This window comes from Gigantopelta aegis, chromosome 14 (assembly GCF_016097555.1).
Source record: "Gigantopelta aegis isolate Gae_Host chromosome 14, Gae_host_genome, whole genome shotgun sequence".
NCBI lineage: Eukaryota > Metazoa > Mollusca > Gastropoda > Neomphalida > Peltospiridae > Gigantopelta > Gigantopelta aegis.
Window position 1 is genome coordinate 39,371,174 of NC_054712.1, and position 25,849 is coordinate 39,397,022.

General features: G+C 35.7%; 2 protein-coding genes across 2 annotated transcripts in view; both read left to right on the forward strand.

Moving 5' to 3' along the window:
• The window catches only part of LOC121389234 (ras-responsive element-binding protein 1-like), a 51,951-nt gene extending 45,864 nt beyond the window's left edge, over positions 1 to 6,087 (forward strand). The window contains exons 7-11 of the mRNA XM_041520833.1: positions 1,495 to 1,672; positions 2,559 to 2,956; positions 3,692 to 3,909; positions 5,261 to 5,588; positions 6,002 to 6,087. Of these exons, the coding sequence (XP_041376767.1) occupies positions 1,495 to 1,672; positions 2,559 to 2,956; positions 3,692 to 3,909; positions 5,261 to 5,588; positions 6,002 to 6,087 (1,208 nt within the window). The remainder of the gene's footprint in view (positions 1 to 1,494; positions 1,673 to 2,558; positions 2,957 to 3,691; positions 3,910 to 5,260; positions 5,589 to 6,001) is intronic.
• Positions 6,088 to 6,106: 19 nt separating this feature from the next.
• LOC121388487 (zinc finger protein 775-like) lies at positions 6,107 to 17,922 on the forward strand. Its single transcript, XM_041519841.1, has 8 exons — positions 6,107 to 6,409; positions 7,328 to 7,532; positions 8,442 to 8,615; positions 9,174 to 9,358; positions 10,290 to 11,025; positions 14,229 to 14,381; positions 15,734 to 15,801; positions 17,625 to 17,922. The coding sequence occupies exons 1-8, from the start codon at positions 6,227 to 6,229 to the stop codon at positions 17,766 to 17,768; spliced, it is 1,848 nt and encodes a 615-aa protein (XP_041375775.1). The 5' UTR covers positions 6,107 to 6,226; the 3' UTR covers positions 17,769 to 17,922.
• The last annotated feature ends 7,927 nt before the right edge of the window (positions 17,923 to 25,849 follow it).

Below are 25,849 nucleotides of genomic sequence, written 5' to 3' on the forward strand. Positions count from 1 at the left end.
CTCTCTAGCTCCCGTTCTCTCTTACTCTCTCTAGCTCCCATTCTCTCTGTCTCTCTGTCTCTCTCTCTCTCTCTCTCTCTCTCTCTCTCTCTCTCTCTCTCTCTCTCTCTCTCTCTCTCTGTCTCTCTCTCTCTGTGTCTATCTGTCTGTCTGTTCACCTGTATGTGTCCATAAATCAATTTGTAATCTGCATCTATCCCAGTATGAGCATATCAGTGAATATGGAGAGTACAACCTACATACATGTACAAGGGGTTAGCCAAGGCACGACTTTTCTTACATATCTTTTCCAGTAAAACATACAAGATATTAATTTTTTCCCGTAACAAATATCAGATGCATTTGCATGATAGCTGTACTCGAACAATATTTAAAGAACTGAATACAGTATGTGTGCATGGCAAAAAACTGTCGTGGAGTTTATTTTTTGCAGCTGTATTTTTAATGCAGATATTTGGATTGAAATGTAATTGGTTTTGAGTGCATGGATTCAAAACAGAATCACAAGAATGGAGAAAACATTCCATAATGGTGTCTGGTGGTTTAGGGTTGTAACTATGTTGGTTTTGATGTGAATGTTTTTGACTTTGTGGAAAATTGTTAAGATGATTGTTTTTTGACAAATAAATTTTGATAAATTCATGCATTATCGCTATCAACAGTTAATGTTGGCCTCCTTTATATGAAAAAAAACTAAAAAATCTATCATGTTTTATTTTAAACTTATAAACAAAAATATTTAGTTTAAATTTGTTTAAAATATTTTAAAACTTTTTAAAAAATATTTTATTTTAAACTTAATATCACAAAATAGTGGAATATCACCTTACTGTAACACACATCATAGCCTACAAAGGTTTTTCAGTGTCGTAACAATAAAATAGCTTCAAAAATATAGACAAAGGTTAAATTGTGATATGATATATACAATATATCATATTGCAACAAAACCTTGGGTTTTTCTTCTGAAAATTACCGCCCCTCGGTGGCGTTGTGGTTAGGCCATTGGTCTACAGGCTGATAGGTACTGGGTTCGGATCTCAGTCGAGGCATGGGATTTTTTATCCAGGTACCGACTACAAACCCTGAGTAAGTGCTCCGCAAGGCTCATTGGGTAGGTGTAAACCACTTGCACCAACCAGTGATCCATAAACAAAGGCCATGGTTTGTGCTATCCTGCCTGTGGGAAGCGCAACTAAAAGATCCCTTGCTGCTAATCAGAAAGAGTAGCCCATGTAGTGGCGACAGCGGGTTTCCTCTCAAAATCTGTGTGGTCCTTAACCATATGTTTGACGCCATATAACCGTAAACAAAATGTGTTGAGTGCATCGTTAAATAAAACATTTCTTTCTTTCTTTCTTCTGAAAATGATATAAATGGATTTATAGCATTTGGAAGTGAATTCTTCATATAAAGAAGTACATGTACGTATATTTTTAATTAGCTTTAAGTTATAATTTGTATAAAATTAAAATGTGTTTACTATCTGCACAGGTCACACCCGCACTCACCTCGGCCTCTCCCCGTACAAGTGTAACCTGTGTAACTACTCCAGCGCTGACAAGAGCACCCTCATCCGACATCTGCGGACACACAATGGAGAACGACCATTTCAATGTCTGATCTGTGAATTCGCTTTTACCACAAAGGCAAACTGTGAACGCCATGTCAGGTAATAATCATTGAAATTTTAAATAATGTTTTATATTTTTTTCTCTTTTTTTTTGTGTGAGGGGGTGTTATAAATATACATTTTAAAAATAATTTTTTTAGTGAATGGTTTACTGTTGTGAATATATTAGTGATGTTCTGATTAATTGAGCTCATTGAGTATTGCTCACTTGCACACTTAGACCAATTAATTGAGTACATTCTTCATGATCAAGTACACCAGAATGGCATACAGATTTACTTCCTTTTATTTCTGTGGTCCTTCTTGCATTTATTATACATGAGAAAATTAAATACTGTTGGAAATGTATAAATGTTTTAATTATTTTGTCCAACAAAAGTTAATTAAAAGTTTTAATATATAATTTGTTTTTAAAATACGGCTTATAATATCACTGATTTGTAATTATGTGAATTATTTTAACTAATTTTAGAAGAAAAAATAGTATACGAAAATGATCATTTCATAATTAATTTTCAAAATTTAATTTCAGAAAAACACATATTAAAGTGATGAAAAAAAGATATTGAGCATTCTATTGGCTACAACATTTTATAATTAATTAATTTTTGTTTTTTAAATTAATTTCAGAAAAGAACATGCTGAAGTGATGAATAAATACATGTATATTGAAGATTCTATTTCCTACATCATCTTATAATTAATGTTTTAAAATTTAAAATTAATTTCAGAAAAAAACATGCTGAAGTGATGAATAAAGATATTGAGTATTCTATTTCCTACATCATCTTATAATTAATCTTTTAAAATTTAAAATTAATTTCGGAAAAAAACATGCTAAAGTGATGAAAAAAGATATTGAGTATTCTACTGGCTACAACATTTTATAATTAATTAATTTTTAAAAATATTAAATTAATTTCAGAAAAAAACATGCTAAAGTGATGAAGAAAGATATTGAGGATTCTATTGGCTACAACAAGTACGTCCTGGAATCTGCTTCCATGATGGATTCGTTCCACTCCCCGGACACGGTCTGCAAGTACTGTGGCATCGACTTCAAGTTCTTCCGAGCCCTCAAGCACCACCTGCGCTCCCACAGCAGCTGTCGTCAGAAGCCCTTCCTTTGTCAGAAGTGCGATGTCGGCTTCTCCACCAAGGCCAACTGTGTCCGTCACCTCCAGAAGCAGCACCAGGAGATCTCCCAGCACCAGATAGAAAGCTGGATCCACGTCAATGAGCCGTCACTACTGGATGATGGCGACCCGTCTTTCAGTGATGGCCAAGATTCTGCCAGTCCTTCAGAGTCATGTGATAATATAGGTATACTCAACAAAAAAAGAATTGCAAATATTTTAATATACATGTTTTTCATGATAAATAGCCTGCAAAAATGGACCAACATTGTTCACAGGATATTAGTACCATCTTTCAGCGATGGCCATGATTCTGCCAGTCCTTCAGAGTCGTGTGATAATATAGGTATGGTAATAACTCATGAGAAGACATGACAAATTGCACGTACAGTGGACTCTGTCTAAACCAGATTCTGTGTCATCCGGATCTCTGCGTAAACTGGTTCATTTCTAAAGCCCCTTTCCAGCTACCATTTATCTCTTAAGTATAAATCTCTGTCTAATCCATATTCTGTCTACTCTGGATCAGAAATCAAGAACGAAAGAACCGTTCATGCATTAATTACCTCTGTCTACATCGGATTGGGATTTGACTGAACGACGGGCTGCTTAATTAGTTGAATGTCATAGATCCCCATCAGTGGGCCCATTGGGCTATTTCTCACTCCAGCCAATGCACCACGACTGGTATACCAAAGGCTGTGGTATGTGTTATCCTGTCTGTGGGATGGTGCATATAAAAGATCCCTTGTTGCTAATCAAAAAGAGTAGCCCATGAAGCAGTGATTGGGTTTCCTCTCTCAATATCTGTGTGGTCCTTAATCATATGTCTGACGCCATATAACCGTAAAATAAAAAATAAAAAATGTGTTGAATGTGTCGTTAAATAAAACATTTCTTTCTCTTTTTTCCTTCCTTTTAGGCCCATTCAGTCGGTCGCCAAGTCCTCCAGTGGCACATCACAGTCCAATGGTGGAGCACCTGTATTTGAAAGAGGAGTGTCTGACAGACGGCGGTCAGCCACTGGACTTCAGCATCAAGCCATGTGGGCCAGTGTCGTCAGGCCAGACAGCCACTGCAGACCAGCCTATGGACTTGTCTGTCAAGAAACCAATGTCTGAGTCAAGTTCTGTAGCACATGTATGTATTTCAGCTTAATGCTATGATTTCCTCATGCATATTATAGTAACTCAAATATCAACAAACACATATATGCATAGGGATTGAAATAAATCGAGAACGGTCATTCAGTTTCCAGGAGGTTACCACAAGAAAGAAAGTCGAGAACAGTACTTCATTCTCCACACAGGCGGAACTTAGCTCAGTCGGTTGAGTGCTCACTTGAGGTGATTGCGTCACAGGATCGAACGACCTTGGTGGATCTATGCATCTGACTGGAGTTTTTCTCATTCCAACCAGTACACCACAACTGAACAAAGGCTGTGGTATGTGCTTTCCTGTCTGTGGGAAAGTGCATATAAAAGATCCCTTGCTGCATTAGAAAAAATGTAGCCGGTTTCCTCTGATGACTACGAGTCAGAATTACCAAAATGTTTGACATCCATTAGCCGATAATTAATTAATTAATGTGCTCCAGTGGTGTCGTTAAAGAAAAGAAACTTTTTCTCGTTCTCCACACAATTGTATTAACTAAAACTACACCATGTAAATTTTGATCAAATGAGTTTTATATAGTGAGAACAGTGATATGAATGATATCAAAGTATTAGTGTGTCTCTGTTGGTATTTTAAATTATGGTAATAATGGAAATATAAATATATGGTAACCTATAGGTTACTATAGGTCTATTTTGTGGTATTAATGGAAATATAAATATGTGGTAACCTACATGTATAGGTTACTAGGTTTATTTTGTGGTAAACTAGCTGTACATTCATACTTTGATTATTTCAATGCCTGTAGGGGCGGGATGTAGCCCAGTGGTAAAGCGTTCGCTTGATGCGCGATCGATCTAGGATCGATCCCTGTCAGTAGTCCCAATGATTAAACAACTAACATACTCCGTTAACCTTTATTCCCCAAATTCAAGATACTCCGAAAATGCTGTGTTGTTATGCATATTACAGCCAGTGCTCCACAACTGGTGTAACAAAGGCCATGGTATGTACTATCCTGTCTGTGGGATGATGCATATAAAAGATCCCTTGCTGCTAATCGAAAAGAGTAGTCCATGAAGTGGCGACAGCGGGAATTCTCTCTTAATATCTGTGTAGTCCTTAACCATGTGTCTGATGTCATATAATCATAAATAAAAATGTGTTGAGTGCGTCGTTATATAAAAAACATTTCTTTCATTCTTTCAATGCCTGCATGTCTGCATTTGCACAAGCAACATACAAGCATGTGCACAGATATATACAAACCAATACAGGATTTAATCATATGCACAGACTCCTTTGAACAAGAAAAATTTGAAGGTTTTTTTTTCTTCTGTGTTGTGTAATAATCTACAAATATTTTCTGTTACAGATGGTTAATTCAAAGTCTGAACTGTCATCATTGCTTACTTCACCATATGGCTTAGACAACAGAATACAGGAAAAGTCACATCCTTTTGAACCAAATAACAACAGCAGCCAGAAATTGAATAAACTGTTGACTTCTAGTGACAGCAACAACAACAACAACAACAGCAGCAGCAGCCATCCCAAGTTCTGGGGAATGGCGTCAATACTCAACAGAGCCACGCCCCTTATAGGCTATCCTGGAATGGGAACCAGTGTACTTAGTCAGTCACTTCCTGCCAGAATTAAGCCACCAACAGAAACCAAAATTCATTCTGCTTTTTTCAGAAATTGTAAGTTTATTTTGATCATTGTTGAATCTTTATTAGTGTTTTTATTTCACATGCTATAATGATGTTTTAAATGTGTGTGTGTGTGTGTATGTGTGTGTGTGTCTGTGTGTGTGCGTGTGTGTGTGGCTGTGTGTGTGGCTGTGTGTGTGTGGCTGTGTGTGTGTGCGTGTGTGTGTGTGTCCGTCTGTTCTGTGTGTCTGTGTCTGTATGTGGGTTTTTTTTTGTGTGTCTCTTTGTGTGTGTGTGCACACGCACGTGTGTGTGTGTGTGTGTCTGTGTGTGTGTGTGTGTGTGTGTGTGTTATGACATGCTGACATGAACATCTATGGATGCAACTGTCAATGACCCCGAATACGTTTATGGTAGGTGAGACATTTAATTTCACAGAATTCTTAAGGTGTTTTTTTAAGCAGTCGCATTAGCTAAAATTATTAAAACATTTGTTGAGAAAAATATGTTGAAATTAACAAAGTCTTCTGTTCTTATTTTCAATAGTTAATCAGGACAGCGTGGATCTGGCATCGGTGAATAAAATAATTTACAACACGACTGAAGTGAAAAACTTTCCGTCTTTCTTCCATCCATCTTGCTCTCATGACAACGATGATAATGATGATGTCATATCCTGTTCGTCGTCCATGGACAGGTACTATGAAAGTAGGTCAGGAACACCCACCAGCCTTAGCATGGACCAAGGGGCGGCGAGTCAAATGGACAATGATGAAGATAACTCACAAGACAATCAGCTGGAGATTATCATAAAAGGGGAGACCACTCCCAATGGAAGTTTAAGTCCATATGGAAAGCAAGCAGCTAGAGAGGTGATTTGGTTTTGGGGTTTTTTTTGTTTTTTAATCCATTTATATTATGAAATTTGAAAACAAATTGTGATTTTGTCTGTAAAATAAAAACATAAAGTTCGGTTGGGAAAGATTTTGTAGTGAGTTTTAAATATGCAGTTGACACAGCACTTATAAAGTTTATTTTGTTGAAAGTAAAACATTGCCTTGTTATATGTTTTATATCCTTAATAACAGGTAAAAATAATGTATTATTTTAAAAATATCTATTGTAAAATATTTATGATTATTAAACATGTTTTCCCTTTTCTAACAACATTTTAATATATATTATTTTAAAAATTTAAGACACCAAAACATTACTAAAATTTGCTATATTATTTTAAAGGAAGATTGAGAGGGGAAATTTTTTAATTTTTCTTCATAAGGCCAAACAAAATAAATTTTTGGTCTGGTCGGCGTGCACGTCGATTTTGACCCACGCATACATCAACATTACCCACCCCCCCCCCCCCCCCCCCCCTGCATTATGACAATTTTTCCCGGGTTTTTCTTGCTGTGACGTAACACCACATTTGGAACCAAAATGTCATCGCGCGTGAACTAAGACGTGCATTCTGATTTCAATCTAAAACATGCCCCTTGTTTCAGTATTAAATATACCCATCTTTTCTGTTAAATCCATGCTTTTAAAAAAACAAAAAAACAACCTGCATCGTCGCATCACTTCTGGAGCTTTGGTTTGACCAGAAACATCCTTTTGGGGGGGGGGGGGGGGACCTAACACCTACTCACATTTTCCAATCAATTAGGCTATCAGATCTACATCACTATCATATCGTACTTAATGATATAAAAACTGCTCCTTTTTCTTAATTGAAATATAATGTTATCTAATTCACAAAAACTATAATAATAACGAGTTTAAATTTTCTACAGGAGAAGCGGTCTGACAACACACACGACCAGGGTTCCCCCGACAGTACAGGGGGAGACAGTACAGGAACGGCCCCAGACCTAGCAACACCTGTGAAGAAGAAACGCAACTCGTATGCCGACTCACCTCACAAGTTGTCCTGTCCCTGCTGCCCCAGGTCATTCCCCTGGATTAGCTCCCTTAACAGACATCTCCTCACTCACACTGGTAAGTGATTCAGTTTCCTTTATATTCATTACAATGTTATGTTACATCATTGTTTGTGGATGATGTTTTTTTTGTTCATAGAGTAAACAAGATGGCTTGTTTTCTGTATTCATGTATTCGGGGAATGTGTATATATTAGGTCAGTAGTTCAGTGGACTATCTAACACTATAGACTATTTTCTCTGTTAATTTTACTTGTTCTAATTACTAATATTACCTGTTCTAATTATTAATTTTACCTGTCTTAATTATTAATTTTACCTGTTCTAATTATTAATTTTACCTGTCTTAATTATTAATTTTACCTGTTCTAATGATTAATTTTACCTGTTCTAATTACTCATTTTACATGTTCTAATTACTCATTTTACCTCCTGTACTCATTTTATCTGTTATAATTATTATTTTTACCTGTCTTAATTATTAATTTTACCTGTCTTAATTATTAATTTTACCTGTTCTAATGATTAATTTTACCTGTTCTAATTACTCATTTTACATGTTCTAATTACTAATTTTACCTCCTGTACTCATTTTATCTGTTCTAATTATTATTTTTACCTGTCTTAATTATTAATTTTACCTGTCTTAATTATTAATTTTACCTGTTCTAATTACTCATTTTACCTGTTCTAATTACTCATTTTACCTGTTCTGATTATTAATTTTACCTGTTCTAATTACTCATTTTACCTATTCTAATTACTCATTTTACCTGTTCTAATTATTAATTTTACCTGTCTTAATTATTAATTTTACCTGTTCTAATTACTCATTTTACCTGTTCTAACGTGCTTGATATAACAGCCATGGTTAGATTATCATAATAATAATAATATCAGTTAGTCAAAGTAGTATTATGAAAAAATTATTCAAGTAAATTCTATTTACCTAATTGTTTAATTTCAGGTCAAAAGCCATTCAAATGTCCTCGTTGCCCTGTGACTTTCTCAACGAAATCTAATCGCGAGCGACACTTAATCAGAAAACACGGAGTCAACATGCTGGACCCGGCTTCGCGCCAGACCATGGACCGACCGTACAAATGTCACCTGTGTGTCTTCAGTTCATTTGCCACTGAAAGTGAGTTGAAGCTTACACACTTCTTCACTAAGCAGACGTCTTCATAGTTTTGCTGATGTTGAATCTTTTTAAGAGACTGTCATCGCAAGATGTTGCCAACTAATAAAATCATTTAACAAATTACATATTTAATATAGTTCCTTTTAAGAGTATTGAGTGTCTGTGTATTAAAAAAAAAACCAACATTTAGACAAAAGTTGGTATATTATAAAACAGATCTGTATTTTTTTTCCTCATTGTAATTTAATCATAATTTTGTTTACATTTTGGATATTTTAAGCAAAATATTCATTTAGAGAAATGTCAGTAGAAGTATTATACTACAAATATGTATTATTGCAGTTAGTATTGCATTGCAATGTACTGTCTGATCTTGAAATCTTTCTAAGTAAACTCAAGTTATAATTTCAGAATTCCTGTTTTTAGAGTACTATTCTTTTCAGTTCCAAGGAATCATGGTTTTCTCTTAAATGTTTTTTATTGTAATATAAAAATCTATAAATATTAATAATTAGCTTATTTAATTAATTAAATAATTAACTTTGTTTGTTGTTTCAGGTAACCTGTTGAAACACTATCAAGAGCGACACAAGGGAGAGAAGCCATCAGCCGAGAGTTACCTCAATTTAGAGTCGTCCCTCTCTTGTACTCTGTCTGACAATGAAGGTGCTGATGATTTTGACAACTCACAAACACCAGGGGGCAGCACTGGAACTAACGGCTCTGATGAAGAGGACTGTAAAGTATGTGTGATATGTTATGTGAAAAAATGTAGTTTTCTTTTCATTTATTATCCTTGAGTCTCCTGGAGAGGACTATAAGTTTCGTCTCTGTCCATCTGTCGGTCTGTCTCACATGGAGCTTTCTCGATACTGAGCTGAAATTTTGTCTATAGCTTTATCATATACTGGTACATATCAAGTTTGACTTTCATGATGATTTACCTATTTTTCAAGGAGTTATGGTCCTTAAACTCAAGAGATACAAAAATATGTTTGGCCCGATAGGGGATATGTATTGCTTTAGCAATTTTCTCAGAAATGCTTGTTATATTTTTTAGACCTCTGTTGAATAGGAAACATATTTTTATCTCTTTATTGTCACCTGTAAAAAAATAAATAATAATCTTCAAATAAATAATTATGAGACTGCAATAATTAAAAACCCAATATAATTTACATTTTGTTTTCCAATGTTGTATAAACTTCTAGCAAATATGTTGCATAAACTTCTAGCAAATATGTTTAGCAAATTACACTTCTTAAAATAAGTTTACAAACTTAGTCCAATTGTTAATTTAGTTTTTCACTGATACAGTGTTCATTAGTAAGCAGTGGTTTTTGGTACCCACTGCCTGCTTACAACTGAACATCCTTCTGCATTCAGAAGATATACAATTTTCTTATAAACTCCTGCTTTCAAAGCTAATGAATATCTTTTTGTTTTGTGTTTGTTGTTGGTGGTGGGGGAATGAGTTTATTATCTGACAATGCCAAGGATAGAGATACTGTTGATATTGTCTTCTTCTTTCAGCTAATCGTTTCATATTCATTAATTATTTCAGTTAATTTTTTCATATTTCAACAATTATTTAAGATAATTGTTTCATATTTCACTAATTATTTCATAGGTTGATATTATTTTGACTCCTTTTAAAAAAAAATTTATTCACAGTCTGTTACCAACATGAAAGACCCAACAAACGAAACATTTCTCACCGATGGCTGCGACCGCATGGAAATAGATCTGAACGGCAATCATCCAGAATCCTTCGACGCAGACCCTAATAAACCCGACACCAAAATGGCCGCCGACATGAATGCCTCGCTGATGGAGGACGAAGAAGAGGATTCCCTCGACCTGGCCGAGTATTCCTCGGACTGGAAGAAGATGCAGATCAACCCGGAGCGCGACAACTACAACGTGGACAAGATCACCCAGTGCTGGAAGTGTGGGCTCGAGTTCCCGCTGAGGAAACTGCTCGTCCGCCACCTCAAGGACCACAACATCGACCTCCCGTTCAAGTGCTACCTGTGCGATGCCTCGTTCGAGAAACGGCAGGACTGTCTGCAGCACCAGGAGCGGTTCCACCCTCAGGACTGGATGGTGCTCAAGGAGAAGAATGGGGTTGATAGTTTGGATAGATTCTCGGTGCGTATGGACAAGTTGGTGGAGAAACATTGCCAGGGCGTTGTGGCGGCGCTGCAGGGACCGGAGAAACACGGTCCGGGTGGGGTGTTTGTGGCAGGAGAGGAGGACCGGGGGGAGAAGGGTGGGGCCAGGATGATGGAGGATGGACTGATGGATACGATGACGTCCGACTACCAGCAGCGGAAGGTCTATTGTTCGCTCTGCCCCAAGAGATTCTGGTCGTTGCAGGATCTTCGAAGACACATGCGGTCACACACAGGTTGGTGTTAATGATGAGAGATTGGTGGCTGCACGGTTGTTGTACACATCATTTTACTTACAAAGGACATGTTGTGTAACAATTGTCCATTGTGCAGATAGTGCGACATATGATCATATGTGTAGTAGTGTGTATTGTATTTGTGTAGGGTGTGTGAGTGTGGTGTTTGCATGTATGTGTGCGTGTTCACTGTGTGTTTGTGTGTGTAGTTTGTGTGTGTGTTTGTGTGTGTTATCTGTGTGTATATAGTATGTGTGTGTGTGTCAATCTAATTAAAATTAGCTCCACTGGTTAATTACCTGTGGATCTAACAGCACCCCATTGGAGCTCATGTCCAGTTGACCTTTCATTTGACCAATCAAAAACTTACTTGCAAAAATCATGCCAGTGATTTGAAAAGAATTTGAAAACGTACGGGATTATGCCAAGGGTATATGAAATGATTTGGGTGAATTACGAAGTACATGTATGCCAGAAACTAATTTCAATATAAAATGTTATATAAAATTTGTTTCAAGACGAAAAGAAAAAAAAACGGTGATGGTATAGCCATAAAATCTGTTTATATTAGTATACAATCCAGAGTTATTACTGCATTTTTTCCCCTGCTTTGTAATTTTGAAATAGACCAACAAGTTCGCCTATTGAATAAATAGTCTTTGCCCAATATTTTTAGAATTTGTATGCTCCTGAATAGCGCTATAAAAGGCGAAGTGTAATTGGTCGATATTTAAACTGTTATTTATAGATGAAATGTCACCTGGACATGGGAGTCCAGGCAATGCTGTTAGATCTACTGGTAGACCAGGAGAGCTAATTTTAATCAGATTGGTGTATGTGTGTGTGTGTGTGTGTGTGTGTTGTTTTGCCTAAGTACAGGTGTGATTGCAAATAAATTCTTTCTGTGAATAGCAACATGGTATGCATTTTAATCTGTATATGAAGATCATGTTAGTATCTCTCTTTGTCGAGACTGGTTTGTTATCGCTTTGTCTTTCTCAATCTCTATCTGACATTTTCTGTCTATATACTACTCAAAAGAATTTAAGGGTCAAAAATTTATAACCAAATAAGTTTCAGAGTGTATTAGATTGATGATGTAAACTACACCAAACATTTTATTTATTGTTCCATATTTACAAAAAAACACAAATAAACATCACATGACATGCTGTCAAAGTTGAAGGTTGTCAAACATGGATTTTACACATTAGAACACATTAGAACATTCGTTTAATAGTGTGTGAATCCACCCCTGGCGCGAATACACTCGACACATCGTTGCCTTATGCTGTTGATCAGACGTCTGAAGAACTCTTGGGGAATGGCCTGCCACTCTGCCATAAGAAGTTGACCCAGATCATGAAGGTTGGCCGGAGGGGCATGGTTATCCCGAACTCTCCTGCCTAATTCGTCCCAGGCGTGCTCTATTGGGGCCAAGTCAGGCGAATATGCTGGCCAATCCATCCTGGCGATACCTTGTTGTCTGAGAAAGTCCGTTACCACCCTGGCGCGGTGGGGTCTGGCATTGTCATCCTGCAGAACTGCCCCGCCGCCAATCTGCTGAAGGCCTGGGAGAACCAACGGCCGGATAATCTCATTCAGATAGCGGATTCCATTCAGATTGCCATCCACCACATAGAGGGGGGTCCTGTGGTGGATAGAGATGCCGCCCCACACCATGACACTGCCACCACCGAACCGGTGACGTCTAACGTTAACGTCAGCGAAGCGCTCCCCAGGACGTCTGTAGACACGAACCCGACCGTCGTTGAACTGGAAACTAAACCTGGACTCATCAGTGAACATCACTCGACCGCACTGAACACATTGCCACAGCAGATGAAGCGTGCACCAGTGACGTCTGGCCGTTCTGTGACGTGGTAGGAGTGGTGGTCGAACAGCCTGGCGACGGCAGCGTAGATTATTGGCTCTCAGACGATTGCGTATGGTTTGATCAGACACTCGAGTTCCAGTCGCAGTCCGCAGATTGTCACGTAATCGGCATGCAGTGGTTGTGCGTTGACGTAGAGCCATATTGGTGATGTAGCGGTCCTCTTTATTTGTAGTGCTTCGGGGTCTTCCCGAACGTGGACGATTTCGAACAGAATTCGTTGCTTGGTACCGTTGCCACAGTCGGCCAACGACACTCTGACTGACATCAAGTCTCAGAGCAACATTTCTTTGCGTATTGCCATCCTGAAGCCAAGCAATAGCCCTTCCTCGATCTTCGATAGTCAGTTGAAGTCGTACCATTGTTGAATTTGGAGTGTGCACCGTACACGAACGCAAGCTCCAATTATACGGAAATTCAGCATTGGGAACATGGAATACACATGCAAAGCGTGAAATGGAGCGCTTTGTGAAAAAGCAAGTTATGGGCACTTAGCAGACCTTTTGCTTTCGCTCTAATTTACGTGCAAATGTAAGCATGTTTTCGCCATTAGAACTAGTCGACAGTGTCAATGACAGTGGATTTTAATTCATTTATGGGTTGCTTAGACCCACTTTCGTCAAAATGGAACAATACCATGCGTGACATTATGGTCTAGCTAATATAATTGACATTCAGAAAATAATGTCGAAAATATCGTCTGACCCTTAAATTCTTTTGAGTAGTATATTTGTCCTCTGTCTCTCTCTCTCTCTCTCTCTCTCTCTCTCTCTCTCTCTCTCTCTCTCTCTCTCTCTCTCTCTCTCTCTCTCTCTCTCTCTCTCTCTCTCTCTCCTCTCTCTCTCCCCTCTCTCTCTCTCTCTCTCTCTCTCTCTCTCTCTCTCTCTCTCTCTCTCTCTCTCTCTCTCTCTCTCTCTCTCTCTCTCTCTCTCTCTCTCTCTCTGTCTCTGTCTCTGTCTCTGTCTCTGTCTCTGTCCATTTCCTCCCTCCCTTCCTGGGGTGAATAAACAAAAAGTAAATTTCTTTAAATTTATGAATATATGTGACTACATCTACAAAAAGGGTTACCCAAATGGTAACATTGAAAAATAATTTTGTGGCATTTTTAATTAAAATTAACTAATTAAAACAATTTCTGCATTATTAAAGAATGTTGGTTTGAAGGTTAATTGCCAGTTTATTTACAAATAAGGGCCTAATTTCTTAAAAGCTGTCAAAAATGGAGGGGGGATTATTCAGACATGGGCTAATTTCCGGTCAAATATGGTAATGTCCTTTTAGATAATAGTTTTTTTCCAAATTGTTACAGGTGAAAGACCTTTTGAATGTGACGTCTGTTTTAAACGCTTCACACTGAAACACAGCATGATGAGACATCGCAAGAAACACCTCGACTCAACCACGCCACCGCTCAGTGATGACGACGACAACACCCTCAACTTGGATGATAACGTCGGTTCATGTGAGTGAAAATTACTAGCTCTAGCTGCTTCACCACTTCAAGAAATCTTAACAACAAAATCAAAACACATGATCAGGGCCTTATCACCGCACAATACAGTCGAATGGGCATTTGGCAGAACAGTGGATGATTCCATGACTCTCTATCCAGTGCCTCATCTATAGGAGGACAGCCACTCCTGATGAGATACTTTACATCCCTCTTGCACTGCAACAAAGAAGACTGCCACTTCCAGACTAGTTTACTAAATCAATACAGTCACATGTTTATTGTCTGAATATTCATTTTCATTTAACACATGTGTTAAATATATGTGTTTAAGACCATGTGCAAAATATTAATGTAGACAATAGGACCACATATGTTAAATAGGAAAACATGTTGAATATGGGAATACAAAGATGGAAAACCTCCATTATCCTAGAATTATAGATATTAAATGCCATCTAAAAACTGTTTTTGTCCTTTGTCTTTGTTGAAAAGCTTACAATAACCATTAACGTTTTTGCACAGTTTTTTTTTTTACCATTGTCATTTTCATTTATGTGAACATGACCACATAAGTTTACATTATTATGAAAAAAGTTAAGTTTGGTTTATTTAACGATGCCACTAGAGCACAGTGGGTTTTTTATCTTATCAGCGGCTATTGGACGTCAAACATATGGTCATTCTGACACTGTTTTTAGAGGAAACCCGCTGTCGCCACATAGGCTACTCTTTTATAACAGGCAGCAAGGGATCTTTTATTTGTGCTTCCCACAGGCAGGATAGCACAAACCATGGCCTTTGTTGAACCAGTTATGGATCACTGGTTGGTGCAAGTTGTTTACACCTACCCATTGAGCCTTGCGGAGCACTCACGCAGGGTTTGGAGTCGGTATCTGGATTAAAAATCCCATGCCTCGACTGGGATCCGAACCCAGTACCTACCAGCCTGTAGACCGATGGCCTAACCATGACGCCACCGAAACCGGTACATTATTATGAAGTAATATTCAAAGATTAATATATTATATATACAGTAAAACCTCTCAAAACTGGACCCTCTGTAAACCTGAACTCCCCCAAAACCGGACATTTTTCATGGTAATTTTTTAACAGTCAGTACAGAACTTAACCTCTCTAACTAAACTGGATACCTCTTAAACCGGACATTTTACTTGGTCCCGAAGGTGTCTGGTTTAGAGGGGTTTCACTGTAATAATATATATGTTGAACATTTGAGAGTATCCAAATCAACAATTTTAATGTATACTTTTTTAAAACCCCAAATAAAACTGTAATTCAGTCTTGTTACATGTATTCTTGTTAACAATAACATTTTGATTTTTACATTTTCTTTCTATCAGTGCATGGGAAGACAGCGCTTCGTTTTCATCTGACCAATCAGAAGAAAGCATCTGACAGTCATGGCCAGGTTAGAATGTGTTAATATATGGGGAAATATTTCTCTGAAATAAATATTACAACATATGTAAAAAAAAATAATTTAAAAATGTTTTATTTAACGACACACTCAACACATCGTATTGTTATATGGCGTAAGACATATGATTAAGGACCACACGGGTATTGAGAGAGGAAACCCGCTGTCGCCACTTCATGGGCTACTCTTTTTCGATTGGCAGCAAGGGATCTTTTATATGCACCATCCCATAGACAGGGTAGTACATACCATGGCCTTTGTTATACCAGTCGTGGTGCATTGGCTGGAACGAGAAATAGCCCAATGGGCCCACCGACGGGAATCGATCCCATACAGACCGCGCGTCGAGCGAGCGCTGTACCACTGGGCTATGTCTCGCCTCCTACAACATATGTGTTATCACTGATCCTGTATACTTGGAAATTAAATTACTGCAGTACAGTATATTTCATTTGTTGCAAACTTGTGATTTATACAAATGGATTTTGGTTTCACAATTTGTGATAATATTATTTCCACACATTATATGTTGACATACAACTGGTATAGGATATTTCATGTGTTATAGCAAAACATTTTGTTGTCATGACTTTAGAAATTGAGTATTAAATCTACCTCTTCTATTAATACCCTTATTTTATATTATTATATATTTTACTGCAAGCTGTGTACATAAAGATTATTTTATGAGCTTGTATGTCATACTGATTTTATGAAACAAGTGTCAGGATTCTTGTATTACCCAGGCGAGAGCGTAATACATGAATACTGACACGAGTTTCATAAAATTAGTATGCCACATGCAAGTGTAATTTGTTTATTATCCATATCAGTTGATTACACACAGCTAAGACTGGGGAAGCCACATGTTATCACGTTGCTTCCCAAAATGACGTTATTCGTTGGTCATATGAAATTGTTACGACACACGTGTGTTGTATTAGTTATACATGTACTTCTTTTTGTAATACCCTCAATATATATTTGTCTGGTAGCTGTATACTAATATTTAATGCACTTTGTAATACCCTCAATATATATTTGACTGCTAGCTGTAAAGTAATATTTAATGCACTTTGTAATACCCTCAATATATATTAGATTGCTACGTGTATACTAATATTAAATGCACTTTGTAATACCCTCAATATATATTTGTCTGGTGGCTGTATACTAATATTTAATGCACTTTGTAATACCCTCAATATATATTTGTCTGGTGGCTGTATACTAATATTTAATGCACTTTGTAATACCCTCGATATATATTTGTCTGGTGGCTGTATACTAATATTTAATGCACTTTGTAATACCCTCGATATATATTTGTCTGGTGGCTGTATACTAATATTTAATGCACTTTGTAATACCCTCAATATATATTTGTCTGGTAGCTATATACTAATATTTAATGCACTTTGTAATACCCTCAATATATATTAGACTGCTAGCTGTAAAGTAATATTTAATGCACTTTGTAATACCCTCAATATATATTAGATTGCTACGTGTATACTAATATTAAATGCACTTTGTAATACCCTCAATATATATTTGTCTGGTGGCTGTATACTAATATTTAATGCACTTTGTAATACCCTCAATATATATTTGTCTTGTGGCTGTATACTAATATTTAATGCACTTTGTAATACCCTCGATATATATTTGTCTGGTGGCTGTATACTAATATTTAATGCACTTTGTAATACCCTCAATATATATTAGACTGCTAGCTGTAAACTAATATTTAATGCATTTTGTAGTATATTCATAAGACTTCTAGGTCTATAATAAAGTCTCTTGTGTTTCAGGTGATTGCTAACAGTGTCAGCTTGCTCCCGTCTGAAGACAACGATCTCCTGCACAATCTGCTCGGGGTGGAAGTCAGCGCCATCGATAAAATGCTCAACTCCACAGACTCGGCAGACTCCGCCGCTCAGATGCTCGGTGTTTAGTAATGTGATGGCTGTTTACACTGTTTGCTATAAGTGGATGTGACTTATTTTTGAAGATGACTATTTTACATTGTTTGCTATAAGTGGATGTGGCTGATTTTTGATGATGACTATTCACACTGTTTGCTAAAAGTGGATGTGGCTCATTTTTGATGACTATTCACACTGTTTGCTAAAAGTGAATGTGGCTCTTTTTTGATAAAAAAAAAAAAACTATTTACACTGTTTGCTATAAGTGGATGTGGCTCATTTTTGACAAAGACTATTTACACTGTTTGCTAAAAGTGGATATGGCTCATTTTTGACAAGGACTATTTTACACTGTTTGCTATAAGTGGGTGTGGCAAATTTATGACTGACACAACCTCTGACTTCGCCAAAGAGTTCTGTCCGAGAGATCTGATATTTTAGTGGACTAATTTTTGGTAAAATAAGCTGATAATATTCGAATAGCATTATGACGTTTGTGCAAGATGTTTTTTCACATCATTCCCTGGCCGTATTGCAGATTAAGTACATTGAGGGGTTTTGTGGAGTATTTCACAAAATGGACATAGATGCTTACATTTGATAAACAGATCATTACATAATGAACGCCTTGTTAGCTACAAGCAACGATCTTGTCTTAATGTTTTGTTAGAGGGCATTGGTGCTCAGCACTCTCTTGTGATAGAAGTTATTTTTTTCATACACATGAAGACGTATATTGGAGGAGTATTTAAATGAAATGAAATTTCAGGGAACAATATTTTATATGAACCGTTGTTCTGTTCGCATGTTGGTTATGTAAATTTACATTCATGCGAACTGCCAATTGGTTATGTGGTAAACTAGCTGTTACATTCTGAAATTAAAAGTAATGAGTTTCATGATCCTCAGTATTTTATTCACTATGCAAATATATTTTGAGTAACTTAACAATCAGTTCTCTAGAAGGAAATATTTTATTTAACGATGCACTCAACACATTTTATTTACAGTTATATGGCATCAGAACAGTTACTTAGATGAAAATCATGGAACCAAGTTCCATGCAGTGACCTAAGATTTTGAAATATTGTCCCCTGAAATTTAGTTTTTAAAAAGAATGGATATTTTTATATTAAAGCAGTTTATTAGCATATTGGCAATCAGGTTTTAGATTTAAGTAGTTACATATTTCAGTATTTTTGCTATATATAGGTATTTTAATATTTCAGTATTTTCATGAAAGTCTTCATATTTCAGTATTTTGAACTGAGTAAACATGGATGGGGTTTAGAATTGTGTGTATGTATAAACACAATATTTAGAACCGAGTGTTTATACAAACACAATATTATTAAGAATTATGTGTTTATACAAATACAACCTCAAGCATACATAACCACAAGACACAGAAATAGTCACCACAGTATTTTAAGTATTGCTGATCATTTGATTTTTGAATTAGTATTTGTTAAAAACCTATTTACAACAATTATTTACTTGTGACACTTGGTATGACAACAATTTTAATTTTGTGACAACTCTATTATACTCTTTAATTTGTTGGGGGGGGGGGGGTTTATGAAATGTTTTTTCTAGTTTTTTTAATCACAGATATTTAGTATTTTTCTCTATCCTATCAAACAACTGCTGTCAAGTATTTACTAAATTTATTACATATATTCATGTTGTTAAGAAGATTAGTTTTTGTTTTGTTTGCGTTGCTATCGAACTGCTTTATATCACTGCTGGTTTGCTGTAGGTTATTATATATTATATGACATAATATTTGCTGACGGGAGAAATTAGATTGTGTTTAATCTGTAAAAGTAGTCTAAATAACTAAACATGTTATTGTCTCGCGTGTGATGCTATTACCTTTAAAGGGAGAAAACTATGAATCTGAAAATTTTGTGTGTATTCGAAACTGTTCTGCTGCAGAGGACACACTTTGCTAAAGATTTCAAAGAAGCAAGAACATGTTTGTTAATGTATTTCAAACTTGGTGTGTATTCAAAACTGTTCTAGTGCTTGGAACAGTTTGCTAAAGATTTCAAAGAAGCAAGACCATGTTTGTGAATGTATTTCAAACTTGGTGTGTATTCAAAACTGTTCTAGTGCTTGGAACAGTTTGCTAAAGATTTCAAAGAAGCAAGACCATGTTTGTGAATGTATTTCAAACTTGGTGTGTATTCAAAACTGTTCTAGTGCTTGGAACAGTTTGCTAAAGATTTCAAAGAAGCAAGACCATGTTTGTGAATGTATTTCAAACTTGGTGTGTATTCAAAACTGTTCTAGTGCTTGGAACAGTTTGCTAAAGATTTCAAAGAAGCAAGACCATGTTTGTGAATGTATTTCAAACTTGGTGTGTATTCAAAACTGTTCTAGTGCTTGGAACAGTTTGCTAAAGATTTCAAAGAAGCAAGACCATGTTTGTGAATGTATTTCAAACTTGGTGTGTATTCAAAACTGTTCTAGTGCTTGGAACAGTTTGCTAAAGATTTCAAAGAAGCAAGACCATGTTTGTGAATGTATTTCAAACTTGGTGTGTATTCAAAACTGTTCTAGTGCTTGGAACAGTTTGCTAAAGATTTCAAAGAAGCAAGACCATGTTTGTGAATGTATTTCAAACTTGGTGTGTATTCAAAACTGTTCTAGTGCAGGGCACACTTTGCTGCTTCATGGGCTACTCTTTTCGATTAGCAGATAGGGTTGTTTGATAAACCAGTCATGGTGTATTGACTGGAATGAGCTGATGGTATGATCAGAAAAGAATACCAACTTCGGTGGTGTATTGCTTAAGTCATCAGACTTGAGGCTGGTAGGTACTGGGTTCGCACCCCAATGCCAGCTCCCACCCAAGCCAATTTTAACAACTGAAGTGGTAGGTGTAAGGCCACGGCACCGACTTATCTCTTACTAACCACCAACCCACTGTTTTAGGACAGACAGTCCAGATAGCTGAGATGTGAGCCCAGGGCAGTGTGCTTGAACCTTAATTGGATACGAGCACAAAAATAAGTTGAAAATGATATGAGAACAGAATCTCGGCCATTCATGAATGCAGATTCGAAACCACACTAAAATTATGATTTCAATTGCCTAAATGCTTTGTAGCATAGCAAGAGTTTTCTCCCTTCTCTGTCTTGAATCTCTTTCCGCCATTATATCTCTGACTTTATGTTTATTTATTGTGAATCTCTGGTCCAGTGTACAGACTTGTCACTTGTAATCTCTTGTTGTGCTAATCTCAGGGGCAGATCCAGGGGGAATACGGATAGGATTTTAGGGATTTGTTTTAGAGGTGATGGGGATTTTTATGATTATATATTACTCAATTTGAGACAAAAATATCACTGTTGCAACCCAATACCACCCTCCTGATTTGTCCTTAGGTCTGAAGCAGTATATACAATGTATATCTCTGTGTTCTTTACATGTGTGGATGGGTTGTTGGGGGGGGGGGGGGGGGCAGGGCTGTATAAGTTATCTCCCCTTTTGTTGTTGTTTAAATACTGGTAGAGGGAGCATTCTTGTCATTAAAGATGTTATAAATATCAGAACTTCAAACTAACAGCTACAGTTAAAAGATGCTGCAGTGTTTGTAAACATTCCTTTCTACAAAACACCAGTATCATGTTTGTTTTTCATCTACCCCTTCAGTTTGACTGAAGCCATTATATTATATCGTACATATTAGGGGGGGGGGGGGTCAAGGATTTAGACGGAGATCTTAGGTACCTAGTCCATTAATCATTTTGTTAAATAAAGAGTGGAAAAAAAGCACTCTCCTTTTTCATCTAGAATAAAGATAAATTTATTGCTTGAATTTACGTAATTTTATTATCTGTTAAATTTTAAAAGCTTGCTTTATTTTAGATAGAATTGTGTCTTATATTACAATGTAAATCTTTCTAAATATATACTTTTTTATAGAGTATTGTAGGATAAATATACTCATATAAACAAACCATGGCATATTTCATGCCTCTTGGGAAATATTCATTTTTTGACTGGCGAAATATTTTATTTTTCTATATCTTTATATGAATATATCCCCATATCTGTATACCTCTATAAAAAGTATGGTTTCTACTTCTACTTAAGCTACCAGTAATTGTCTACCTGCCAGTCATAATGGCTCTTTTTTAATATCTTATTTTGAAATAATTATGTTTATGTTTATTTATTTTCAGAAAGAGTGCTTCATATTGTACACATATTACAACTTTATGTTGTGTTTACTGTACATTTAGTTATAAATTATAATGCAAACATTTGTACATAAATGTACTTGAATTGTTTTAAATGATTTTATGAAATTGTTACTCTGCATAATTACTACAAATAGATCTTGTAGGAGATGTTTTTAAATGGTGATAATTAATTTTTATGTTTCTACCTCGTCTTGTCGATCATCAGCTCATTGTGTAAATTATTTCTCAGTTCATTCCAAACAACAAGACGGTAAACATAAAACATACTGCCCTTATCTGACAAAAGGAAAGTAAAACAAAAATTGTACATTTTGAAATACTAAACTGCATTGCTGTCTTTGTGGTAAATGTATGTGGTAAAACATTAATACCATTTTTATAAAGATAGGTGACGTTATTAAAAAGAGACTGAGAAAAACTAGTTCTATACTAAGTTTTAATGCATTTAAGATAAAACTGTGTTGAAGGATATTTTATGTCCATTAGTGTTCTTTTGTTAAATCAGAGCATTATGTTTTAACGTCATAATAAATGTTTATTCATTGTTTAAATGGCATGTAAACTCTTACCAGTTTATTTTGGAAAATGTTTTGCTTGAACTCTTCCTAAAAAAAAGAACTTTTTTTCACTGCAGTACATTAGTCTACATGTATGTGTATGTGTACTTCAATGTAAGACCAACACTAATAACTGCACAAGTTCTACTTACTTCCATGAAGAAATCTTATAATAAAGTTAGGGGTGCATGCAGAAATCTTTCCTTATATTTTCTCATCTTGTATGTTTTCCATGGAATGTGCAAATCATTAGTTGTAGACATTAGCATATGTTTTTGCACAAATTGTGCAACACTGCAAAACCTTGTAATTACAGCAGTGACTGATCTTTTGAATCTTAGAATGTTTCTAAGGAAATGTTAAATGTTTTGCACAAATTGTGCAAGACTGCCGAAGTTTGTAGTTACAGCAGTGACTGATGTTTTGCATATCGGAATGTTTGTAAGGAAATGTTAAATGTTTTGCACAAATTGTGCAAGACCGCCGAAGTTTGTAGTTACAGAAGTGACTGACATTTTGCATATCAGAATGTTTGTAAGGAAATGTTAAATATTTTGCATAAATTGTGCAGGACTGCCAAAGTTTGTAGTTACAGAAGTGACTGATGTTTTGCATATCAGAATGTTTGTAAGGAAATGTTAAATATTTTGCATATATTGTGCAGGACTGCAAAAGTTTGTAATTCTTGCTGAGCCTGGTGTTTTGCATACTGGTATGTGTGTAAGGCAATGTTAAATGTTTTGCATAAATTGTGCAGGACTGCAAAAGTTTGTACTTACAGTTGAGCCTGATATTTTGCATACCAGTAAGGCAATGTTAAATGTTTTGCACAAATTGTGCAAGAAAGCAGAACCTGCTGTTTTGCATACCAGTATGTTTGTTAGGCAATGTTAAATGTTTTGCACAAATTGTGCAAGAAAGCAGAACCTGCTGTTTTGCATACCAGTATGTTTGTAAGGCAATGTTAAATGTTTTGCACAAATTGTGCAAGAAAGCAGAACCTGCTGTTTTGCATACCAGTATGTTTGTAAGGCAATGTTAAATGTTTTGCACAAATTGTGCAAGAAAGCAGAACCTGCTGTTTTGCATACCAGTATGTTTGTAAGGCAATGTTAAATGTTTTGCACAAATTGTGCAAGAAAGCAGAACCTGCTGTTTTGCATACCAGTATGTTTGTAAGGCAATGTTGACTCTGGGTTCCTATAAAGGATGATGAGACTATGAATTCAGCATTTAGATACTAAATTATTACATCTAAAGGTAGCTAGGAGGTGAATATAGACATGTAACCATGGCAGCAGTAAACATGCAGAGTATAATTTAGGCAAGTAGCCATGACAATCTGGTTATGAATATGCATATACATTTATAATAATCTGGTTATGAATATGCATAAAACGTATAACCATGGCAACAGAAGAACCGATGTATAGAGTTATTGTATTGTTAGATGAATTATATTTAGTTAAACATTGTGATACTATTTGTGTTAATCGAGGGACAGCAAACTTTTATGTTGACAGTTTGATGCCAATATTAACCGTGCTAAGCTTGTTTGTTTTTGCTTAATGACTGTAGCATATAGATTGTGATATAGACTTTTTCAACGTAATGCAGTAGTAGTGTATGCAATGAACTGAAATTGGATTCCAGCCATATAGACAATGCAAGCAGTAGCACCACCTGTTAATTTTGCATGCATTTCAATACAATTTCTATGACAGAATGTATTCTCTGAGAAATAGTACCATGTCGAGACTGCTATTTTTAGGAAGTACTGTCACTTGGTTACTACCATGCAAAAACTCAGTATAGATTGACCACAAAAAAAGTTTGAGTTATCCACTCTTAAGCTAAAGCACCACCTCATTTTGCCGTTATATAAGTTATACTTGGTAATAAACATAAATCATTGGGTTATTTAAATACTACAGAGGTCCACCTTCTTTTAATCATTGAAGAAACATTTGAAAAGTAATTTCAATATTTATATTATATTTTCAATGCAGTCTTGTTTCCTAAAACATACTTTAATAAGTTACTACACAAAGTAAAGACAGTGGAAATGGTGGGATGGTGCCTAAAGGGATGAGGGTGGATTACGTATCCAGATACAATAAATATGTCCAGCCCAGCACACAAATGTCAGATTTGTATTAAAGATACTGTCCTCAGTTTGCTGCCATTGTCAAATGTTTTCAACTAACAGAGCTCTTTCAATGGCTAAAGTTACATATTGAATACATTTTCCTCGCTAGAATATCAGTATATTTATATTCAATGTGATTCTCATTGTCTTAATGTTCGTATTGGCCAAAATTGGATTTTATGTCCCAATCAATTTGTATGTACCCCAAAAAAGAATATATTATGAAATAAAATTTTATTTGAGCCACTAAAAATATCAGGATGACTAGGGCCCGTGCTTATAAAACTTTTAGAGTCCAGACTCAATCTCTAATGATATCAAACACATACAGTTTGTATGGCGTTGTCATGACATTAGTGTCTCAGACTCTTAGTAGAGTCTCAAGTCTAGACTCTAAAAGTTTTATAAGCACCATGCCAGAAGGTTATCGGCTATACAGAGACATATTTTAATAAACAAGAAACTACAGGTACTTAATATATAATTTTAGTCATTAAAAAAGGCTCTGTTACTTAGAAAGATCCTAACATTGGCACAAACACTATAATCATTTTTGTGTGGTGTCATGAGAAGGGTTAAGCAACTGAAACGATTGTCTAAATTCATTGCTGTGTTATCCCAGGAAGTAAAAAAAAAAAAAGTACTATATCTACTCTAAACTATACTGAGTGTTTTTAGTTTTAATTCTTTGCATATAACACTACTGTCGAGTATACTTACTTTTGTTTGTCAATGTTTTATTATTTAATATTATTTGAAATTGTTGTGTCATGATGAATAGTACAGCTGTGATTTGTCTCTTGACAGCTCATAAATTTGGTTACAATCAGCCAAAAATTGTACATAATATATATCATATATTTTTATGTTGTATTTCAATCTTAATTTTTCTTTTTTGATACAACATGAAACAGAATTGTTTTTATCATCTGCACATTATTTTGAAAATAATGTGTTCTATACAGCAGTGCAGCATTAATGTTTGTTTTTGCTTTTAAGCATATTATATATTTTTTTAAAAATAGAATCACTAATTAACCAATTAATTTATAATCAGTGTGTTGTTTGTATTTTGTTGATTGAAACTGAGGTATTTATTTGTCCTAGTCTAGCATCAGTATTTTCTTTATACGAGGAGAGCATATTTAACATCTGTTTTCAGGGGAAAATCAGTTGTGAAATTTGACTCTT